Below are 22,626 nucleotides of genomic sequence, written 5' to 3' on the forward strand. Positions count from 1 at the left end.
TCTCCGGTGCTGAGGCCATTGTTGGGAGGGAGCGGGATGTGAGTTTGCCGCTTTTCTTGGGGAAGAGCCACTTGGGCCCCGCGCACGCGATGATGCACGTGGAAAGGCTCGGTAAATCGGCACGCGCTCTACACACCGAAGGTGACCACGGCCCAGTTTTTTCTGGCACGCGCGGCACACGGGGCTTACCACGAGCCGGCCGGAGCTCGGGGCTCCCCGCCGCAGTGGTAGACACTGGCTGCGAGCCCCGCAAGCGGAACCCGCGCCGGTAGCCGGGCTGCGGGGCAGGCGGCGGCGCGGGGCGGAGCTTGGCTGCGGGGAAATGACGTCGCCACCCCGCGCGCTCCGCGAGCCCTGGTAACGGCGGCTCCGCGGCTCCCGCGTCTTCCTCCAGGTCCCCGCCTCCCCCCGCAGCAGCCCGCCCAGTCTCCTCCTCCCTCCGCACCTCCCTAGGCGGCTGTCCCTCTGGGTGTCGGGTGGGAGCGGGACCTGCGGGGCCACGCTGCCCACGTCTCCCCTCGCCAGGCGCGAGCTGAAGAGAGGGTGAGAGCGGATAGGGCCCGGGGCCGCCGCCGCACCCTGGGCATCTGCCCCGCGCCGGTGTCACCCGCAGCTTCGGGCCGGCGGGGCAGCCCCGTCCCTGGACGGCGGTGACTCGGGGTTCGCGGGCGGGGTGGCGCGGGCGGCCGCGGCTGGCGGGCACCGGGTGTCGGGTCCGGAAGCGGCCGCCCCGGCTCCTGCGCCCCCGTCGCCGTTGCTCGGCGGGCCGCACCCCGAGCGCGGGCACCGGTGCCCCCGCCGGGGTCTGCCGGGAAGATGGCGACCCCGGGCATGAGCTGGCAGCAGCACTATTACGGCGGCTCGGCGGCTGGGGCGGCCAAATTCGCGCCCTCGCCGGCCGCCGCGCAGCAGGCGGGGCACTGCATGGACTACAGCCAGGACTTGCACCTGAAAATGAGCAAGAAAATCGCCCAGCTCACTAAGGTAAGGGAGCGGCTGCGGGGTGGGCACTGCGGAGACGCCGCGCGGGGCCCACCTGCCCGGTTGGGAGGCTGCGCGCCCTGCGCCCGGGGCGAGTTGAAAGGGGGCTGTTTTGGGGAAGCAACAGCCAGAGGCTTACCTCCTGTAACCGTTCAAACTTTGGTGCAACGCCGGTGACGTTAATTTAAACTAAATTAAACCCGACAGCAAAGCTGGGTTTATGGGACTTGCCCCCCGCTACCCTTTTGGGGTAAGCCAGCACAGAACAAATTAGGATTTACTTCTTTTACGGCACAATAATAAATCACTTTAGTTTTGCTCTCGTGCATCTGCCAAGGCTCCACGAGGCTTTACTGTAACTGTATAAAGTACAGTACCGTATTTACCCAATATGATCCGGAGTCTTCGAATTCCATCAGTATCTTTCATTGGTTACGTAGTTAAGGGGAGAATAAATCCTGCTGAGCGATGTAGGAGGATAAAACATACCTAGCGTGCCATTTTCAGGATGTAATGAGTCATTCCTTATACTGACAGAATGTCAAACAAGGCTTTTTAGATGAATCATGTGTCTGCATTTACTTAAATGTTTCAGTCTATCAGAAGATAATTGTCAAAGGGCAAATACGCCCGCAGATTTGGCCAATTGTAGTTTAGAATCGTCTTTGGATGGTGAGCTTTTTTTTCTGCTTAAGGAAATGTTGATAATGAGAAACAGTTGGTATCTGTGAAGCAGGAGCAACTTAGATCAATTACATTGCTCTCTTTTGAGCTCAGGAGCAATCTTTCAATACCCATTACGTGAGAAGTGATTCGTGGTTTCTGAAAGCTAGTAGAAGTGATAGACCTTAGTTTAGTGTTTAAGTGGAGTTGGCTAACCACTTGTTAGGAGTGTTGGTATGTGAAGAGAGGCTGGCATTGTGGGGTTTGCTACTAGATAACCTCTGAAGTCCGACTCTTTCAACTTCAAGCAATTTTGCTTGTTGGTGTTTGGTTTTTGTTTTATGTCAGCACTGTCTCAGAGGTTGCTACGTGTCCAGTTTTTACTTTTTCTCTTTTGACTGAGGGTCCCCAAATTCAGAGAAAGGAAGGCCCAAGAAGGAACAGTAGTATACCATCAGAGCATTTACACATTTGGGAGCTAAAACCCAGGCTTTCTGAGATCATGTTTGGTCTTTAGAATACTGATGTCCAGAATGAAGCACATGTATATTTATTTGTTCTGATTTTCTCTTATATTGTGTCCAAAACATCCATTATTTTTGTTTTAGGTTGTAACCCTCTAGGGCCCTGCTGTAAGTCATAGAAACACTCAGTAAGCTGGTAGTGGAACTGTGTACAGTTTAACAAATGAAGTTTCTTTTTTCTCCAGCAAACTACTTTTCTTTTTACTTATACTTTTTCAATTTCCTGTTCTTTTATCAGAAAAAAAAATCACAACTGTGAAATGTTGGAGTACTACTAGAAGTTGCAATCACTTTCTTTACACTACCCACCTCAAACCTAACAAAGCAGGAGGCTGCCCTCTTGCCAGCGCTCTCATCACGGCTTGAGTGCTATATCTAATCTTTCCTGAGTATTACTGGACTCTGATTTAGTGTTTATAGTTACAGTCTCTAAACACTCACGCCACCCTCTCTGCTAAGTGCCTCAGACATTTAATCTCACACTAGAGTTTCTCAGCCTCGACACTACTGACATTTTAGACTGAATAATTCCTTGTTGGGAGTGGGCAGGGCTGCCCTGTGCACTATAGGATGTTTAGCACCATCCCTGGTGCTACCTAGCAGCTTCTACTTGTAGTCCCCACATGCACACACAGTAGTGACAATACACATGTCTCCAGGCCAATTTATGTTGCCAAATGTTCCCAGGGGAGGGACGGGCAGGTGGAGAGCCGCTGATTAACACTGAAATATCCCACCCCGTCTCTTAACCTCTGTTACTAAGACAATGCAGGAGACTGGAACAGTCTGATAATAGGGCTGTGTTTCAGCCAACACCCTTCAGTTTCTGAAACATACAATAAGACCTGCTTGCTTTAGGTACCAACTTGGAAACTGTCAATTTTATAGTCACATATACTTATGGGAAATACCAAAGAATGATATCATGAGTAATACATTGACTGATAGAAATTTTACTGCTATCTGCTTTATAGAGTTTTCACTCATGAAGAGTTTATTAATAAATTCACACCAGTAGAGGTTTGTTAATAGAACTATGTTTGGAACTTGGCAATAGCTTGTATTTCAAAATTAGACATTATAAAGGTAACCATTAAAATAAGATTTTATTTCTTTTGGAAATGAGTCAGCAGAACTCACCTCTTCAATGTTATTGTTAGCATGGCTTGGGAATCTGACACACTGTCTTGAGTTAAAACTCCTGCTGTACCATTTTTTTTTTTTTTTTTTTTTTTGCTGTACGCAGGCCTCTCACTGTTGTGGCCTCTCCCGTTGCGGAGCACAGGCTCCGGACCCACAGGCTCAGAGGCTATGGCTCACGGGCCCAGCTGCTCCGCGGCATGTGGGATCTTCCTGGACCGGGGCACGAACCCGTGTCCCCTGCATCGGCAGGCAGACTCTCAACCACTGCGCCACTAGGGAAGCCCCAGTTGTTGCACTTTTGATATAGTTTAGTCCAGTTATCACTTACGGATGTAACTAGTATAAGATTGGGTATAAGGTTGCAAAGAGCAGGAACAGTTGCTTTGTGTTCTCTGTGCTTAGCATCAAACCATTCTTAAAAGTCTTCTTTTAATACCAAACTTATGTGTCTCCTCCCAAGAACTGCCCTGACCAACCTGGGCCTTTTTGGGTTTGCCTTACTCTGAATTACTGTAACATTTATTGTCTGTACTTCTTATTTGATACTTAATAATACACATTTGCACACTATTTATTGTGTTTATAAATATACTTTGTTTCTCTAATTTGGCTGTAAGTTCCTCAGCTGTAGAGACTATATATTTCATGTAACCTTAATATGAATGTTTTGCACGTAGTGTTTTAAAAGCTTAATAAATATTTATTGAAGATAATGATGTACCACGTAATTTTGTTATATAGTAGAGTAAGTCAGTAAATATTTTTGAGGAGTTGTATCTGCTACTCTTCTGGATTAATGCTAGATCATTTCAGCTGAGTTAAATTACTCTTAAATATTTAAATATTTGGCTTCCCCTTAAACTGCTTCAAAAAGCTATATATTATTTTATTATTTTTGATGCAAAAATAAAAACATAAAGCATTTTGTCTAAAATATAAATATTATTTATCATTTCAAAAGGAAGGTAATTTATATGCCAGATTCTTAGCAAATATGCAAAAATAGTCTTTTGATCATTTAACATTAACTCTGCTTTTACTATATTCAAAACCTGAATGTGTTTATATAATACCAAAACCAGTGAAATTTTCAAACAATTCTGTTTTCTCTATGTTAACTTCAACTGAGTTCTCACTAGTTGGTTTGTTTGAATTACCTAAATACTGTTTCATAATAATATTTAGTTTTGGTTATGACTTGGACTGTTTCAGCTTGGCATATGCCAAACGTGGCATCTTTTTTTCCCTTCTTTGTTACATTGCAGCTTTGTCATTCTATTATGCAGCAGCTTAGGTGTAGGTGTAATCTTTTGGTCATAGCTGAGTGGTTTGAGTTAATTTCCTGTGTTTTACTAATGGGCACAAAAGCATGATATGCTATTAATCAGTTGTCTAAAAACTTATAAATCGACTGCCTTTAGAGTTAAAAGGTTTAGAGCTGGAAGAAGCCATAGATTCTTACCAGCCTAACCCTCTCATTTTACAGGTATGGAAGTTGAGGGTGTAAAGTCATTTGAAGACTATATAGCTTGTCACTGGCAGATCTTGGATTCGAACCCAGGTCTCTGGAATGGTCTAGGAGAGGGGCAGCCATACTAGCAGGTGTCTTTTTGCTGTGTATGCCTTCCTTCTAACTAATATTACCCACTCAGCTCCTAAGAGGCCACGGGGTTTTTTCCCCATGTTGGAACTGTTTTGCTTACCATTTGAATCACAGACCTGATGAGAGTGAAACCCGCCTGCCTCTTCCATACACTGCACAGTTTCTGGATATGTGGGTTGTACAGTTTGTGACTGTGGCTTTGGTAGATTTGTAACAGCTATTTTTTTTATATTCTCAGATAAATGTCATAATATTTTCATGTTTTTATTAACAGCTTCAGTCGTTCCAGACTTTAAAAATTCTTTAATTAGGTTGATTTAGATACTGTCATACTTGGTGTCCAAGTTACTACTATGTGGTTATTTTAATTATTTTTCTTTTGACTGCTTGCTTTCTTAATTGGATTGTTGCTTAAGTCCCATTTCTGAGGGCAGTATGTTGGAAGTTTTCCAATTTTTCTCCCCCTGACCCCTCTCTGTCTTATTTGTTTATGAAAATCTTGTGCTGTCTTCTAAATTGTCAACCTCTAAAAAAGTAGTATGAAGGATAATGGTTCAGCAAAATTTGATTGAAACAATTTATTTATTTTAATTAATAAGTAAATTTCTATGCTTTCTTAAAATTATGAGTATTTCTGAAATTTTCGTATCTTAAATTTGAGATGAGAATGGAGTAACCTGGGTCTGTAAAGCCAGTTAACTTCCAAATGACAATAGGAGGTAATGGGGGTGGGGTAAGAGTGGTAAAGTACTGTTATTCTGCCCTTTCAATTTATGTTATGAGATTAAAAACCTCTTTTATCTGTGAGCAAATAAACTTGAATATTATGCCATGAAAATGGGATTGATGTGAATAATAGAAATTCTTTTTTTTTTTTTTTTTTTTTTTTACTTTAACTCCATAACTTAACGGTCCTTTAAAATATTTTGGAAAATAGTCTCTGACTGTCAATCAATTAATATATAGAAATGAATTTTGGAAACACCAATCTTTGCAGGTTGAGGATCACCAGTTATTGTCAGTTAAGTTTGGTATACTTAACATTTGAGACCAGAGCAAATATTTTAGAAAATAAACCTTTTATTTTTAGCTTTCTATTAAACCACAGCAGTGAGTACTGTCATTTGTAGGCCTCAAACTTATTTCATTAATGATTACATCTTTCTTTCCTACCAAAACTTTAACAAGAATGTATAAAAAGTGGTGAAGTTGAATATGTGAAAAATTTTTGTTCTATATCTTTTATTACTGTCATTTTGAGATATAAAGGGAGGCTGAGACTACCAAAGGACCTATAGTGGATGGAAAAACAAGACTTAGTGATTAACCATAATACTTGGGATTCGGATAATAGACTCAGCTATGCGGTAACACCTTATTTATTATAAGGGAGATAGTATTTTAATGACTTTTAAAAATTACTAATCTGTATTTCTTTATATGTACATCTCTGTTTTGAGGTTTAAGAAGGTTTGAAAATAAAATGTTGGTTCATAAAGTGCATTACTAATATTTAAATTATCAATAAAATTGCTAATTTTAGTAAAATATAAAGATAAATCCCTATTCAAAATTGTTGGATAATGAATTATTTCAGTTAACAAGAAGTTAACCATAGGGATTAATGATTTTCTACCTTCCAAAATAATATACTTACATTCAAGTCATACCATTCATAAATTATGTAGAGTCCTTTATCACTCCCAGGTCCTTGTTGATGATCAGTATATTTACAGATTAGGCCAGACATATACCAGTCCTTTGCCAAATGCTGAAACTTTATTTGTGAATAAATTGTTATTTTCTTTTTTTTTTGCGGTACACTGGCCTCTCACTGTTGTGGCCTCTCCCGTTGCGGAGCACAGGCTCCGGACGCGCAGGCTCAGCGGCCATGGCTCACGGGCCCAGCCGCTCCGCGGCATGTGGGATCTTCCCAGACCAGGGCACGAACCCATGTCCCCTGCATCGGCAGGCGGACTCTCAACCACTGCGCCACCAGGGAAGCCCTACTTTCATTTTTTATTTGCCATGTCTCTCTTCCTTATAAAATGAAGTGCGGAGTTTGGATAGTTACATACTCTAGATATTGGGCTTTCCGGTTGGAAAGATTTTGTTTATTCTGCTAAATGTGTGTCTGAGTGTTCACAGGTATTTGCATTTTGCATCCTGTTTCTCCTTAAGCACAGTCTTAACAGAATCTCATTTCTTTCAGAAAACATTTCATAATCAAAACACTAAATAGTATTCTATTTTTTTTTTTTTCTTTTTAAAATTTTTATTGGAGTATAGTTGACTTACAGTGTTGTGTTAGTTTCAGGTGTGGTGTACAGCAAAGTGAATCTGTTATACATATATATATATATATATATATATATCGCCACTCTTTTTTAGATTCTTTTCCTTTATAGGCCATTACAGAGTATCAAGTAGAGTTCCCTGTGCTATTCAGTAGGTTCTTATTAGTTATCAGTTTTATATATAGTACTATGTATATGTCAATCCCAGTCTCCCAATTTATCCCTCCTCCCCCCTTGCCCCCTGTCTATTCTTATATCTTTTGCCTAGTGAAGCACTATGTAGACAAAATACAAGTAATTTTGAGAGGAAGTTGTGTATTCGTGTATGTTTAATATAATGATCTACTCAGAGCAACAAGAGAAGATATACTTAAATATGACTAAAATAGAGCATGTAGATCTAAAAGGTTGGTAAACTTTTGTTGACTGTACTGTGCTGGGCACTATTAATTAATACTATCAATTTATAGTACCGTTTTTAGCCTATATATTTAGCCTATATATTTTTCTCATTTTTTTCTATAGACTTTTTTTTAACAGCACGTTCTTATTAGTCATCAACTTTATACACATCAGTGTATACATGTCAATCCCAATCGCCCAATTCATCACACCACCATCCCCACCCGACCACAGCTTTCCCCCCTTGCTGTCCATACGTATTTTCTCTACTTCTGTGTCTCAGTTTCTGCTCTGCAAACCGGTTCATCTGTACCATTTTTCTAGGTTCCACATATATGAGTTAATATACGATATTTGGTTTTCTCTTTCTGATTTATGTCACTCTGTATGACAGTCTCTAGATCCATCCACATCTCAGCAAATGACCCAATTTCATTCCTTTTTATGACAGAGAAATATTCCATTGTATATATGTACCACATCTTCTTTATCCATTCATCTGTCGATGAGCATTTAGGTTGCTTCCATGACCTGACTATTGTAAATAGTGCTGCAATGAACATTGGGGTGCATGTGTCTTTCTGAATTATGGTTTTCTCTGGTTATATGCCCAGTAGTGGGATTGCTGGATCATATGGTAATTCTATTTTTAGTTTTTTAAGGAACCTCCATACTGTTCTCCATAGTGGCTGTATCAATTTACATTCCCACCAACAGTGCAAGAGGGTTCCCTTTTCTCCACACCCTTCCCAGCATTTGTTGTTTGTAGATGTTCTGATGATGCCCATTCTAACTGGTGTGAGGTGATACCTCATTGTAGTTTTGATTTGCATTTGTCTAATAATTAGTGATGTTGAGCAGCTTTTCATGTGCCTCTTGGCCATCTGTATGTCTTCTTTGGAGAAATGTCTGTTTAGGTCGTCTCCCCATTTTTGGATTGGGTTGTTTGTTTTTTTAATATTGAGCTGCATGAGCTGTTAATATATTTTGGAGATTAATCCTTTGTCCATTGATTCGTTTGCAAATATTTTCGCCCATTCTGAGGGTTATCTTTTTGTCTTATTTATGGTGTCCTTTGCTGTGCAAAAGCTGTGAAGTTTCATTAGGTCTCATTTTAAAATTTTTGTTTTTATTTCCATTACTCTAGGAAGTGGATCAAAAAAGATCTTGCTGTGATTTATGTCAAAGAGGTTTCCTCCTAGTTTCTTCTAAGAGTTTTATAATGTCCGGTCTTACATTTAGGTCTCGAATCCATTTTGATTTTATTTTTGTGTATGGTGTTAGGGAGTGTTCTAATTTCATTGTTTTACATGTAGTTGTCCAGTTTTCCCAGCACCACATATTGAAGAGACTGTCTTTTCTTCATTGTATATCCTTGCCTCCTTTGTCATAGATTAATTGACCATATGTGCGTGGGTTTATCTCTGGGCTTTCTATCTTGTTCCATTGATCTATATTTCTGTTTTTGTGCCAGTACCATATTGTCTTGATTACTGTAGATTTGTAGTGTAGTCTGAAGTCAGGGGGTCTGATTCCTCCAGCTCCGCTTTTTTCCCTCAAGACTGCTTTGGCTATTCGGGGTCTTTTGTGTCTCTATACAAATTTTAAGATTTTTTGTTCTAGTTCTGTAAAAAATGCAATTGGTAATTTGATAGGGATTGCACTAAATCTGTAGTTTGCTATGGGTAGTATAGTCATTTTCACAATATTGATTCTTCCAATCCAAGAACATGGTATATCTCTCCATCTTTTGGTATCATCTTTAATTTCTTTCGTCAGTGTCTTATAGTTTTCTGCATACAGGTCTTTTGTCTCCCTAGGTAGGTTTATTCCTAGGTATTTTATTCTTTTTGTTGCAATCATAAATGGGAGTGTTTCCTTAATTTTTCTTTCAGATTTTTCATCATTAGTATATAGGAATGCAAGAGATTTCTATGCATTAATTTTGTATCCTGCAACTTTACCAAGTTGATTGATTAGCTCTAGTAGTTTTCTGGTGGCATCTTTAGGATTCTCTATGTATAGTATCATGTCATCTGCAAACAGTGACAGTTTTACTTCTTTTCCAGTTTGTATTCCTTTTATTTCTTTTTCTTCTCTGATTGCCGTGGCTAGGACTTCCAAAACTATGTTGAATAATAGTGGAGAGAGTGGACATCCTTGTCTTGTTCCTGATCTTAGAGGAAATGCTTTCAGTTTTTCACCATTGAGAATGATGTTTGCTGTGGGTTTGTCATATATGGCCTTTATTATGTTGAGGTAGGTTCCCTCTGTGCCCACTTTCTGGAGAGTTTTTGTCATAAATGGGTGTTGAATTTTCTCAAAAGCTTTTTCTGCATCGATTGAGATGATCATGTGGCTTTTATTCTTCAATTTGTTAATATGATGTATCACATTGATTGATTTGCGTATATTGAGGAATCCTTGCATCCCTGGGAGAAATCCCACTTGATCATGGTATATGATCCTTTTAATGTGTTCTTGGATTCTGTTTGCTAGTATTTTGTTGAGGATTTTTGTATTTATATTTTTATCAGTGATATTGGTCTGTAATTTTCCTTTTTTGTAGTGTCTTTGTCTGGTTTTGGTATCAGGGTGATGGTGGCCTCATAGAATGAGTATGGGAGTGTTCCTTCCTCTGCAGTTTTTTGGAAGAGTTTGAGAAGGATGGTTGTTAGCTCTAGTCTAAATGTTTGATAGAATTCACCTGTGAAGCCATCTGGTCCTGGACTTCTGTTTGTTGGAAGATTTTTTGTTTGTTTGTTTTGGTTTGGTTTGGTTTTTGCAGTACGCGGGCCTCTCACTGTTGTGGCCTCTCCCGTTGTGGAGCACAGGCTCTGGATGCGCAGGCTTAGCAACCATGGCTCACGGGCATAGCTGCTCTGTGGCATGTGGGATCTTCCCGGACCGGGGCATGAACCCGTGTCCCCTGCATCGGCAGGCGGACGCTCAACCACTGTGCCACCAGGGAAGCCCTGTTGGAAGATTTTTAATCACAGTTTCAATTTCATTACTGTGATTGGTCTATCCATATTTTCTATTTCTTCCTGGTTCAGTCTTGGAAAGTTATACCTTTCTAAGAATTTGTCCATTTCTTCCAGGTTGTCCATTTTATTGGCATAGAGTTGCTTGTAGTAGTCTCTTAGGATGATCTGTATTTCTGCGGTGTCTGTTGTAACTTCTCCTTTTTCATTTCTAATTTTATTGATTTGAGTCCTCTCCCTCTTCTGCTTGATGAGTCTGGCTAATGGTTTATCAATTTTGTTTATCTTCTCAAAGAACCAGCTTTTAGTTTTATTGATCTTTGCTATTGTTTTCTTTGTTTCTATTTCATTTATTTCTGGTCTGATTTTTATGATTTCTTTCCTTCTGCTAACTTTGGGTTTTGTTTGTTCTTCTTTCTCTAGTTCCTGTAGGTGTAAGTTTAGATTGTTTATTTGAGATTTTTCTTGTTTCTTGAGGTAGGCTTGTAGAGCTATAAACTTCCCTCTTAGAACTGCTTTTGCGGCATCCCATAGGTTTTGGATTCTCGTGTTTTCATTGTTATTTGTTTCTAGATATTTTTTGATTTCCTCTTTGATTTCTTCAGTGATCTCTTGGTTATTTAGTAATGTATTGTTTAGCCTCCATGTGTTTGTGTTTTTTACATTTTTTTCCCCTGTAATTCATTACTGATTTCATAGTGTTGTGGTCAGAAAAGATGCTTGATATGATTTCAGTTTTCTTAAATTTACTTGGACTTGATTTGTGAACCAAGGTGTGATCTATCCCAGAGAATGTTTCGTGAGCACTTGAGAAGAAAGTGTAATCTGCTGTTTTTTGGATGGAATGTCCTATAAATATCAATTAAATCTATCTAGTCTGTTGTGTCATTTAAAGCTTGTGTTTCCTTATTAATTTTCTGTTTGGATGATCTGTCCATTGGTGTAAGTGAGGGGTTGAAGTCCCCCACTAGTATTGTGTTACTGTCGATTTCCTCTTTTATAGCTGTTAGCCTCTTTTATAGCTGTTGCTTTATGTATTGAGGTGCTCCTTTGTTGGGTGCGTGTATATTTATAATTGTTATGTCTTCTTCTTGGATTGATGCCTTGATCATTATGTAGTGTCCTTCCCTGTCTCTTGTAACATTCTTTATTTTATCTTTTTTTTTTTTTTTTTTTTTGGTACACGGGCCTCTCACTGCTGTGGCCTCTCCCGTTGCGGAGCACATGCACCGGATGTGGAGGCTCAGCGGCCATGGCTCACAGGCCCAACCGCTCCGCGGCATGCAGGATTCTCCCGGACCGGGGCACGAACCCGTGTCCCCTGCATTGGCAGGCGGACTCCCAACCACTGCGCCACCAGGGAAGCCCACATTATTTATCTTAAAGTCTATTTTGTCTGATATGAGAATTGCTACTCCAGCTTTCTTTTGATTTCCATTTGCATGAAATATCTTTTTCCATCCCCTCACTTTCAGTCTGTATGTGTCCCTAGGTCTGAAGTGGGTCTCTTGTAGACAGCATATACATGGGTCTTGTTTTTGTATCCATTCATAAAGCCTGTGTCTTTTGGTTAGAGAATTTAATCCATTCACATTTAAGGTAATTGTCGATATGTATTTCCTGTGACCATTTTCTTAATTGTTTTGGGTTGTTTTTGTAGGTCCTTTTCTTCTCTTGTGTTTCCTCCCACTTAGAGATGTTCCTTTAGCATTTGTTGTAGAGCTGGTTTGGTGGTGCTGAATTCTCTTAGCTTTTGCTCGTCTGTAAAGCTTTTGATGTCTCCATCAAATCTGAGTGAGATCCTTGCAGGGTAGAGTAATCTTGGTTGTAGGTTCTTCCCTTTCATCACTTTAAGTATATCATGCCACTCCCTTCTAGCTTGTAGAGTTTCTGCTGAGAAATCGGCTGTTAACCTTATGGGAGTTCCCTTGTATGTTATTTGTCATTTTTCCCTTGTTGCTTTTAATAATTTTTCTGTGTCTTTAATTTTTGTCAATTTGATTACTATATGTCTCGGTGTGTTTCTCCTTGGATTTATCCTGCCTGGGACTCTCTGTGCTTCCTGGACTTGGGTGGCTATTTCCTTTCCCATGTTAGGGAAGTTTTTCAGTCTAATTTCTTCAAATATTTTCTCAGGTCCTTTCTCTCTCTCTCTTCTCCTTCTGGGACCCCTATAATGCATATGTTGTTGCCTGTAATGTTGTCCCAGAGGTCTCTTAGGCTGTCTTCATTTCTTTTCATTCTTTTTTCTTTATTCTGGTCCGCAGCAGTGAATTCCACCATTGTGTCTTCCAGGTCACTTATCCATTCTCCTGCCTCAGTTATTCTACTATTGATTCCTTCTAGTGTAGTTTTCATTTCAGTTATTGTATTGCTCATCTCTGTTTGTTTGTTCTTTAAATAATTCTTCTAGGTCTTTGTTAAACATTTCTTGCATCTTCTCGATCTTTGCCTCCATTTTTTTTCTGAGATCCTGGATCATCTTCACTACCATTATTCTTAATTCTCTTCTGGAAGGTTGCCTATCTGCACTTCTTTAGTTGTTTTGGGGGGTTTTATCTTGTTCCTTCTTCTGGTACATAGCCCTCTGCCTTTTCATCTTGTCTGTCTTTCTGTGAATGTCGGTTTTGTTCCACAGGCTGCAGGATTGTATTTCTTCTTGCTTCTGCTGTCTGCCCTCTGCTGGATGAGGCTATCTAACTTCTATAGACTTTTGAGAAAATGTGACCAGAATAAAGTAGGTGAACATTTTAATCAAGAGCTTAGTTTAATATGACAAATTTTAAATGTTTAATTATTGGCAGCTTTTTCTGTTTGGTTTGTTTTGAGTAGAATATATATATATAATTTTCTTAGAGAAACTATGCTAATACCTTTCAACTTCTTCTTTAATAAGGCTTTTAAGAATAATTTAAAGAATAAGGTTGACACATTCTCTGGTTACAAACCTTTGTAATGACCAGGGGTAAAGGGGATGAGGGAAATTTCGGTTTTTTGAGTCCCAGGAGTTAATGGGTATGTTTTGGGTTTTGGTGTCTAGGTTGTGGGTCAGAGAATGATGTTCCCAGAGCCACTGGCCCAATAAGGCAGCAGTGCCTGCCATACGGGTCAGAGGTGCGGTTCAGTGGGTTAGACAGACCCCAGTTTGAATTTCTGTTTCACCACTTACTAGGCTGTGACCTTTAGTAAGTGTTTTAACTTCTCAGAGCCTCAGCTTCATCATCTGTAAAATAAGAATAACAAAGCTTATTTCATAGAATTACTGTAAAGATGAAATAAGGTAATTTGTGTAGGAGAGGAGGTCAATAAATGTCGATTTGTACCCACTCTCCAGGCCTCTCCCATTTGGTTCAGCCTCTGCTGACATTGTCTCTAACGTATTTGTTTTTGTATATATTTTCTCCTCTGATGGGGATATATTCTACATTATTAGGGACCACAGCTATCAAAAGTAAAGGTTGGACGGACAGTAAAATACATTTGACTCTCATTATTTGAGGTAGTTATATTCTATGAAGTTATATAGGGGAAATACGGGGTTATGATCCTAACACCCTGTGGTCACATTTTCATCAAGCCATCAATACATAACCTTGTTTTACGTGTATTTCTGTTTAATGACACTTTATTTAATACATATTGGTGATTCATTAACAGAGTACTCACAGCAAACAGCACTATCATTCATGCCTGAATAAAGCTTGTCTAACATATTGTGTTAGATTTTGAGGTTCCATGTAAATTTTAGCAAGTAGCCGAATTTGGAAATATGGAATCCATGAATAACGAGGATCTAGTTTATCTAAAAATGGATGTAGAACTTTGCATCTGCTGTTTACTTAGTCCTACTTTGTCAGATGTTGTCATGGGCCTGTATGACTATGACTCTTATTACACCTTAAACACCCTCATGTGAGTGTGAGTTTGACTTAATATTTCCCTAAATACCCTTAGATGAGAGGGCTGGAAGGGATGGTGGGGATGGGAATACTCATCTTTTGTGTGAGTTGCCAATCACCTAGCAGCCACCCTGCAATCATAAGCATGGGATAAAATTACAATCAGATTCTCTCCTTGTATGTAAATTGTAATCTGCATAACCTGAACTTGGATCTACCATATTGCCCTAGGTCAGAAAAAGGAAATGTATAAATTATTTCATGGCATGGAGTGAACCCTTTAAAAATATAATGTTGACTTAAGTAAAACAAAGCCTTATTTTTTATAGTCATCATTTGCTTAAAATGTTTGCAGTTACAGTTGCTTTCTTTCCAGCACAAACTGTCAGTGTGGGAGTTGGTTTTGTTAAAAGCCTTTGTCTAGGCACCTAAAGATAACTAGAAATCTTTTACTCACTGAGACTACAGCACAATTGGTTGGATGTTTCTGGGTTGACTTCATGCAACATACAGAAAGCTCTTAAAAACTATTTATTCAAATATAGAATGTCTTTGGCAGATAATTAGTCTTACTGGTTTCTATTCCGACATATATCTTCCTTAAATGACCTAGAAGAATGTGCACTTTCAATGTTGTTAATTGTAAGGTATGTTCAGATCGGTACAGGCTTTCTTGTCCCAATCTCCTGGTGATAATCAGAAAATACTGGTGAAAAAGGAGCCCAGATAAGACTACTCTGTGGTCATGAAGGAATTAGCAAAGTTAACTGCTGTAGAAAAAAAGAAGAATTTGATCTGAAGCCAAGCCTGTCGCTTTAATATTGCTCTTTAGGACTCTACATATTTTTAACCTTCAGTCCTGCGTCACACCTGCTATTTGTTTTCTCTGTTTGTATTTCTGGATTGTGGAACATCACTAGAGCAGATTCTGGGACTGGACCATGGCAGAATACTGCCATCCTCCCCCCACCTCCAAGACGTCCCCGTCCTAATCCCTGGGACCTGTGAATATGTTACATTACATTTACGGGTATCATTAAGTTGAGGATCTTGAAATGGAGATTATCCTTGGTTATTTGGATGGGGCAGTATAATCACAAGGATTCTTCTGAGCAAAAGAGGGAGGCCGGAGAGTCAGTGTGAGAGTGATGGGGTGTGAGAAAGACTTGACAGCCATTGCTGGCGCTGAAGATGGAAGGGGACCACGAGCCCAGGAATGCGTGACCTCTAGAAGCTGGAAACAGCAGGGAAACAGATACTCCCCAAGAGCCTCTTTTCAGACTTCTGACCTTCATAGTTATAAGATTAATAAATTTGTGTTGCTCGAAGTCACTGACTTTGTTATAAATTGTCACAGTAGCAACAGGGAACCAGTGCATGGACTTCTATTGCTCTACAGCATCATGTAACCCAGTGTTACCTAATCAACATCACGTAACTCAGTATGGCTGCGCTGTGCCATGTGGCTGTCTCTGAATTGTCCACAGTTGTATCCTCTCCTCTTTCTGTATACACATTGAGTAGGTAAGCTACTTTCTATTTTACTAAAACTATGAAGACTATCAAGCCTAAGTTACTTGTGTACAAAGACTACAGAGTCATCTAATCCTTGAGAGAACTTCCTCCTGGTCCTGCCACCTTAACTCTTGTGTATGTGCTGTTTCTCTGTGTCTGAAATAGATCACACTTGACAGGGACAGATGAGAATCAAGGAAACTAATTGGGAGTCTATTGTAATATAGTATTGGTGAGAATTGTGAGGGCCTGAATTAGGACTATGGTGAGAGAGGGAAAGAGGTGATTTGGGAAATCTCAAATATGAGGGGCAGATTGGAGAAACGTTTTGGAGATAAACTTGTAAAGATTTTATGACAGTTTATTGTAGGGAAGATTGAGGATAACAGGTCTCCGTCACATAGTAAGTACTCAAATAATGGTTAAATGAATGAATGAGCAACTAGATAGATATTGATTGATGTCAACTGAGATAGGAATATAGGAAGGACATCTATTGTTGTGTAACACATTACCTCCAAATTTAGCGTCTTAAGACAACAAACGTTTATTATCTCCCAGTTTCTGAGGTCCAGAAATCCAGGTGTCACTTAGCTGGGTGGCTCTGGCTCGGGGCTTCTCGTGCGGTTGCAGTCACTCTGAAGACTTAACTGGGTCTGGAGGCTCCAGCTTCAAGTTGACTCGTGGCTGCTAGTGTGGGACTTCAGTGCTTCACCAAGTGAGATTCTCTGTAGCAGGTGTTGCGAGGGAGTTGAGGAGAGATTACTAAATATGAGAGGAAGTGTAGTAATCTCCCCTCATATAGGTGATTATTAAAATCATGAGTGACTGGGGCCTTAAGCAGAATAGAAAACATTTAGAATAGCTGCAGTGGGAAGGAGGAGAAAACAGCTAACCAGATTCAAGTGAAAGGATCAGTGAGATGTGTGGTTGTCCCAGGAGGAATTTAGACGTGATATTTGGTATCGGTTTGAATGCTGGGCAGTTTTCTGCAAAGTCCTGCCGTACTGTGGAGAGGACCATTGTTCACCAAATGTAGGAGAAAAGGCATGTTATTAAAGGATTAATCCAGAGTCTGAGTTTTGCCTGAGAGGTGTAGCAGAACTGGGATTTAAGAGACTTAAAGAGCTTTGATAGAGAATACTTCAGTTAATCTACCCTGGTGTGCTGCACGGGGAAGCAAGTGAGGTTTAGGATGGAGCTAATAGATAAAGGAAAATTTAGGAATTGAGAGGACCATCGGTGTGTAATGTAGATAATGGCCAGTGGTTGAGGGATAACACAAGGAGTTGTAGCATGAGAGGGAGCTATATGAAGATTTCTAAAATGAACTAAGTTATAACAAGATCCAGGGCACAGTCTTGAGAATGTTTATGGGTGAGTGAGGTTCTTAGAGTTAGGAATCCCAAAGAACTTTAAGTCTGGTCTTCTGGATTCTACATGCATTTTTGAAATCTCCAAAGATAATGGCAGAGTTGGGATAGGAGGATTTGCGAGTCCCATGGCTAAATTTATTCTAAAGTGGGCAGTGACTGGGAGCCTGGTTTGTTACTCTGATGAGGCAGGTGGAGTGAGTGATAAAGCTAAGTAATAAAGCAAGAGGCTGTTTTCATTATGGGGGAAGAATAATGATTTGGAATGGTTAACAGTAAATACCATTTTTAAGCAACGATTTCGTGTTATTTTCTTATGATATTTAATTCAATTCTTACCATACCCTGTGAGGTTATTAGACTTTATGAGGAAGTTGAGCATTAGAGAGTTTAAGTGACTTGCCCTGGGCCCTGCTGCTAGAAGAGGTAGGAGTTGAACCTCGGTTGTCTGACTTTTTAGAAAGCAGCATTAGGCAGCTAGGTGAAGGCCCGCATCACTTCCAGACCCCATGATGTATTAGGTACAATGTAAAGTCCAGCTTCTGTTGGAAGAGAATCTGTGTCTTTGGCTGAGAGAGACAGAGATGGGTGAAGGAACCAGGGAGTGAGGATGGATACTGGAATTTAATTTGCAGCCATTCTGCATTCACATGTCTAACTAAGCTGGAATATATGGTCTTACAACGCAGAATCTTATTTTGCTTAGGCGTTTTTTTTTTTAGCATCAACTAGAAAATTATAGGTATTCAGCAAATGTAAAACAAGGGGCTAGATTTTTTGAGAAAAATGTGATGCTTTTAAGTGAATTATTTGCTCAAATTGTCTTTTCAACTTGATTATTAACTTGTTTATACAACATTTCTGGATAGTTTGTCCTCCTAAAAATAGTGAATAACGTAAATAAAAATGCCTATTTACTAAATATCTGGGACTTTTTTTAGATTGTCAGCTTTTTGTTGATTGATACTTAATCTTAAATCTGAAAATGACAGTTTATAAAATCTAAGCATCTTTTAGAAAACTAGCATAGAAGTTATTTAACAAAAGAAGAGATTTTGTGCAAAATGTAGCCTCTGGAGTGAACATCTCTGAGGTGTGGGACTTTGCCTTTATCCCTGTATGGATAGTCATTCAGCAGCCATTCAGAGTGTCTGACAAATACTAGACCCTGTGGGGGACACGAGTAAGTCAGGAGCACGTCCTCCAAGAGCCTGCAGTCTAGCAGAGGTACGAGACAGAAGGTACCTGAGGCAAAGCGGTATTTGTATTCAGTAAACCGCTTAATGGTCAGTGTTATCTGAGTGGAACTCTGGTCAGATCAGCAAGAACGTTCTGAGTGCTTTCATCCTCTACTGAGCACAGCTGCCTTCACCACAGATGGGAGGCAGTGGGACTGACCAGTCTTGCCTCCCACATACCTGGTTACAGTTTCTTGGGAGGACCATGTCAAGAACAAAAGCCATTAAACCAAAAAGCGTATCGCGCACTAAAGTGTATCAGGCCCTGTATTAAGCAGTTTACTTGTGTTGTTTCGTCATCATACGTTTATGAAGTTGGCAGTATTCTCTTCACTTTACAGAAAAAACCCCGAGGCTTGGAGACGTTTAAAGTAACTTTCTCACAGTTGTACAGTGGAAGTAAGAAGGCTGGCCTTGGTCACTTTTCTCTAACATATCTTGGATCCTGTGTAAAACCCACAGTCTGCTGTGTTCAAAATGGTAAGACCAGAGCCCATCTTGGAAGCTTCAAGCCAGCTCTTTCTATCTTACATCACGTCTCTGTCCCTGGACCCGGCTCCACATATAGCCCCCTGGGTCATCTGGCTTATCCTCAGGCAGTTGTGCTTTCTTCTCCCGGACACTTGTTGGGTTTTTATATTTGCTCTCTGGAACTCTTATTCCATGCTCAGCAAACTTCTCTGCAGCCACATCTCTTCAGAAAATATGCCGTCTTACTTTAATTGAAAACCTGGCTCCCTCCCCAGGATACTGCCTTCCCCTGCTGCTTTTGCAGGTGACTACTACTCATTTTCACACATTTCATCAACCAAATACTCATAAAGAAAATGAAGTTCCATTAGGAAAATGAAGAATTTGATTTTTTTATGCTGTGTTTTGTGAGTGACCAATTTATACTTATTAAATATAGTAGTAAGTTATAAAATAGGCTGTACTTACAAAGATGCAGTGGTTTGAAGAGTTTATATTAAGATTATATCTCAAATAAGAATAGTCTTTTTGCTGAAAATAGTAAAATGTGCTTTTCTGCCAAGATAATTCTTATGGGTAAGAGTAGATAAAATTCAGTATAGCCACTTCTTATTAACACAGCATTTATAATGATAAACGCCTGAAGTACTGGTATAGTTTATTGTTATGATAAGTACTGAATAATTCTTATGCCTGACAGAATATTTACTTATCATGGTATAGTTGGGTGCACAGCATTTGCTTCAAGTAATTATGCCTTTAGTCATGACCTAATTCAAACACAGATTGGAATAAAAGGGTGAAAAAAACTGAAATAATTCCAATAAGTAAAGAGGGATGTTAGAAAGAAGCTTTTAAAACAAATAAGCTGGGAATTCCCTGGTGGCACAGCGGTTAAGAATCCTCCTGCCAATGCAGGGGACACAGGTTCAATCCCTGGCCGGGGAAGATCCCACATGCCATGGAGCAACTAAGCCCATGAGCCATAATTACTGAGCCTGCGCTCTAGAGCCCGCAAGCCACAACTACTGAGCCTGTGTGCCACAACTACTGAAGCCCATGCGCTTAGAGCCCATGCTCCACAGCAAGAGAAGCCACTGCAATGAGAAGCCTGTGCACCGCAACGAAGAGTAGCCCCTGCTCACCGCAACTAGAGAAAGCCCATGCACAGTAACGAAGACCCAGTGCAGCTAAAAATAAGTAAATAGGGCTTCCCTGGTGGCGCAGTGGTTAAGAGTCCGCCTGCCGATGCAGGGGACATGGGTTCGTGCCCCGGTCCAGGAAGATCCTACATGCCGCGGAGCGGCTAGTCCCGGGAGCCATGGCCGCCGAGCATGCGCGTCCGGAGCCTGTGCTCCGCAACGGGAGAGGCCACAACAGTGAGAGGCCCGTGTACCGCAAAATAAATAAATAAGTAAATAGATAAATTTATAAAACAAATAAGCTGAAGACCAAACCCTAGGAAATAGTTTTATTGGATATGATGGTTTCTAAAGTTGAGCTGTCAAAATAAATTGGGGAAATTAACAGGGACATCTAAAAAAAAATATTAGAAATGGAAGTTTCAGTAAAGTAAACGGGAAGAAAAATGTGGACTGTGGTCATTAAAGTGAGGAGATGGCCATGTTACCTAAGGTACCTTCCAGTCGCCTATTGCTGCCTTTCACACTACCCAAAAACTTGTATAAAACAACCACCGTTTTATTCTCATACATTGTTGGGCTGGGAATTCAGAGAAGAAACAGTGGGGATGGTTTGCTCCACAGTGTCTGGATTTTCAGATGGGAAGACCAGAATAGCTGGGTATGACTTGGTCAGGGGGAGTTGAAACAACTGGGGCTGGAGAATCCACTTCCAGGATGACTTCTTTACTCGTGTGGTGCCTGGACTGAGACGACTTGAAGGCTGGGCTCAGCGGGGGCAGTTGACTAGAGGAACTACATGTCCTGTCCAGGTAGCTGGAGCTCTTCACAGTTTGCCGGCTTCTGGAGACTGGGTCCTCCAGAGACGAAAGAAAGCTGCAAGGCGTCTACTGATGTAGGCTTGGAAGTCTCAGTATCACTTTTGCCACATTCTGTTGGTTGCAAGTGAATCATTTAGGCCAGTGTAGATTTCAGAGGAGGAGAGTCAGACTCTACTTCTTGATGGGGGAGTGGCAAGGTCCCACTGCAGAAGAGCATGTGGGATGGGAAATGTTGTGATCGTTTTTGGAAAATACAGTCTGCCAAAACATACACTTTCTGAGAAGAGAGGAAAAAATTTAACTCACACTTACAGCTTTTTCAGTGATTAACCACAAACTTTCAAGGGATTAAAAAAAGAGAGATGCTACCTAATATACATTACTAGGAAAAAGCTCTTATTGCCATTTTATTTTTATTTATTTATTTATTTATTTATTTACATCTTTATTGGAGTATAATTGCTTTACAGTGGTGTGTTAGTTTCTGCTTTATAACAAAGTAAATCAGTTATACATATACATATGTTCCCAAATCTCTTGCCTCTTGTGTCTCCCTTCCTCCCACCCTCCCTATCCCACCCCTCCAGGTGGTCACAAAGCACCGAGCTGATCTCCCTGTGCTACATGGCTGCTTCCCACTAGCTATCTACCTTATGTTTGGTAGTGTATATGTGTCCATGCCTCTCTCTCGCTTTGTCACAGCTTACCCTTCCCCCTCCCCATATCCTCAAGTCCATTCTCTAGTAGGTCTGTGTCTTTATTCCCATCTTACCCCTAGGTTCTTCATGACATTTTTTTTTATTCTTAAATTCCATATACATGTATTAGCATACGGTATTTGTCTTTCTCTTTCTGACTTACTTCACTCTGCATGACAGACTGTAGGTCCATCCACCTCATTACTAATAGCTCAATTTCGTTTCTTTTTATGGCTGAGTAATATTCCATTGTATATATGTGTCACATCTTCTTTACCCATTCATCCAATGATGGACACTTAGGTTGTTTCCATCTCCGGGCTATTGTAAATAGAGCTGCAATGAACATTTTGATACATGACTCTTTTTGAATTTTGGTTTTCTCAGGGTATATGCCCAGTAGTGGGATTGCTGGGTCATATGGTATTTCTATTTGTAGTTTTTTAAGGAACCTCCATACTGTTCTCCATAGCGGCTGTACCAATTCACATTCCCACCAGCAGTGCAAGAGTGTTCCCTTTTCTCCACACCCTCTCCAGCATTTATTGTTTCTAGATTTTTTGATGATGGCCATTCTGACTGGTGTGAGATGATATTTCATTGTAGTTTTGATTTGCATTTCTCTAATGATTAATGATGTTGAGCATTCCTTTGTGTGTTTGTTGGCAGTCTGTATATCTTCTTTGGAGAAATGTCTATTTAGGTCTTCTGCCCATTTTTAGATTGGGTTGTTTGTTTTTTTGTTATTGAGCTGCATGAGCTGCTTATAAATTTTGGAGATTAATCCTTTGTCAGTTGCTTCATTTGCAAATATTTTCTCCCATTCTGAGGGTTGTCTTTTCGTCTTGTTTATGGTTTCCTCTGCTGTGCAA

The 22,626-nt window shown here is 40.3% G+C and overlaps 1 protein-coding gene across 5 annotated transcripts in view; it reads left to right on the forward strand.

Moving 5' to 3' along the window:
- Window positions 1-356: 356 nt before the first annotated feature.
- The window catches only part of FAM184A (family with sequence similarity 184 member A), a 119,460-nt gene continuing 97,190 nt past the window's right edge, over window positions 357-22,626 (forward strand). For 3 of the 5 annotated variants that reach the window (XR_003428885.1, XM_027087688.1, XM_027087669.1), the window contains exon 1: window positions 357-984. Coding sequence is in view for 4 of the 5 variants with exons in the window: in XM_027087688.1 (XP_026943489.1) it covers window positions 817-984 (168 nt within the window). In the remaining variant the exon portion in view is untranslated. The remainder of the gene's footprint in view (window positions 985-22,626) is intronic. The other 2 variants (XM_027087701.1, XM_027087680.1) reach the window with 2 other exon arrangements.

Source organism: Aethalodelphis obliquidens, unplaced genomic scaffold (assembly GCF_003676395.1).
Source record: "Aethalodelphis obliquidens isolate GAN/ISIS:26980383/991018 unplaced genomic scaffold, ASM367639v1 scaffold3, whole genome shotgun sequence".
In the NCBI taxonomy this organism is placed as follows: Eukaryota; Metazoa; Chordata; class Mammalia; order Artiodactyla; family Delphinidae; genus Aethalodelphis; species Aethalodelphis obliquidens.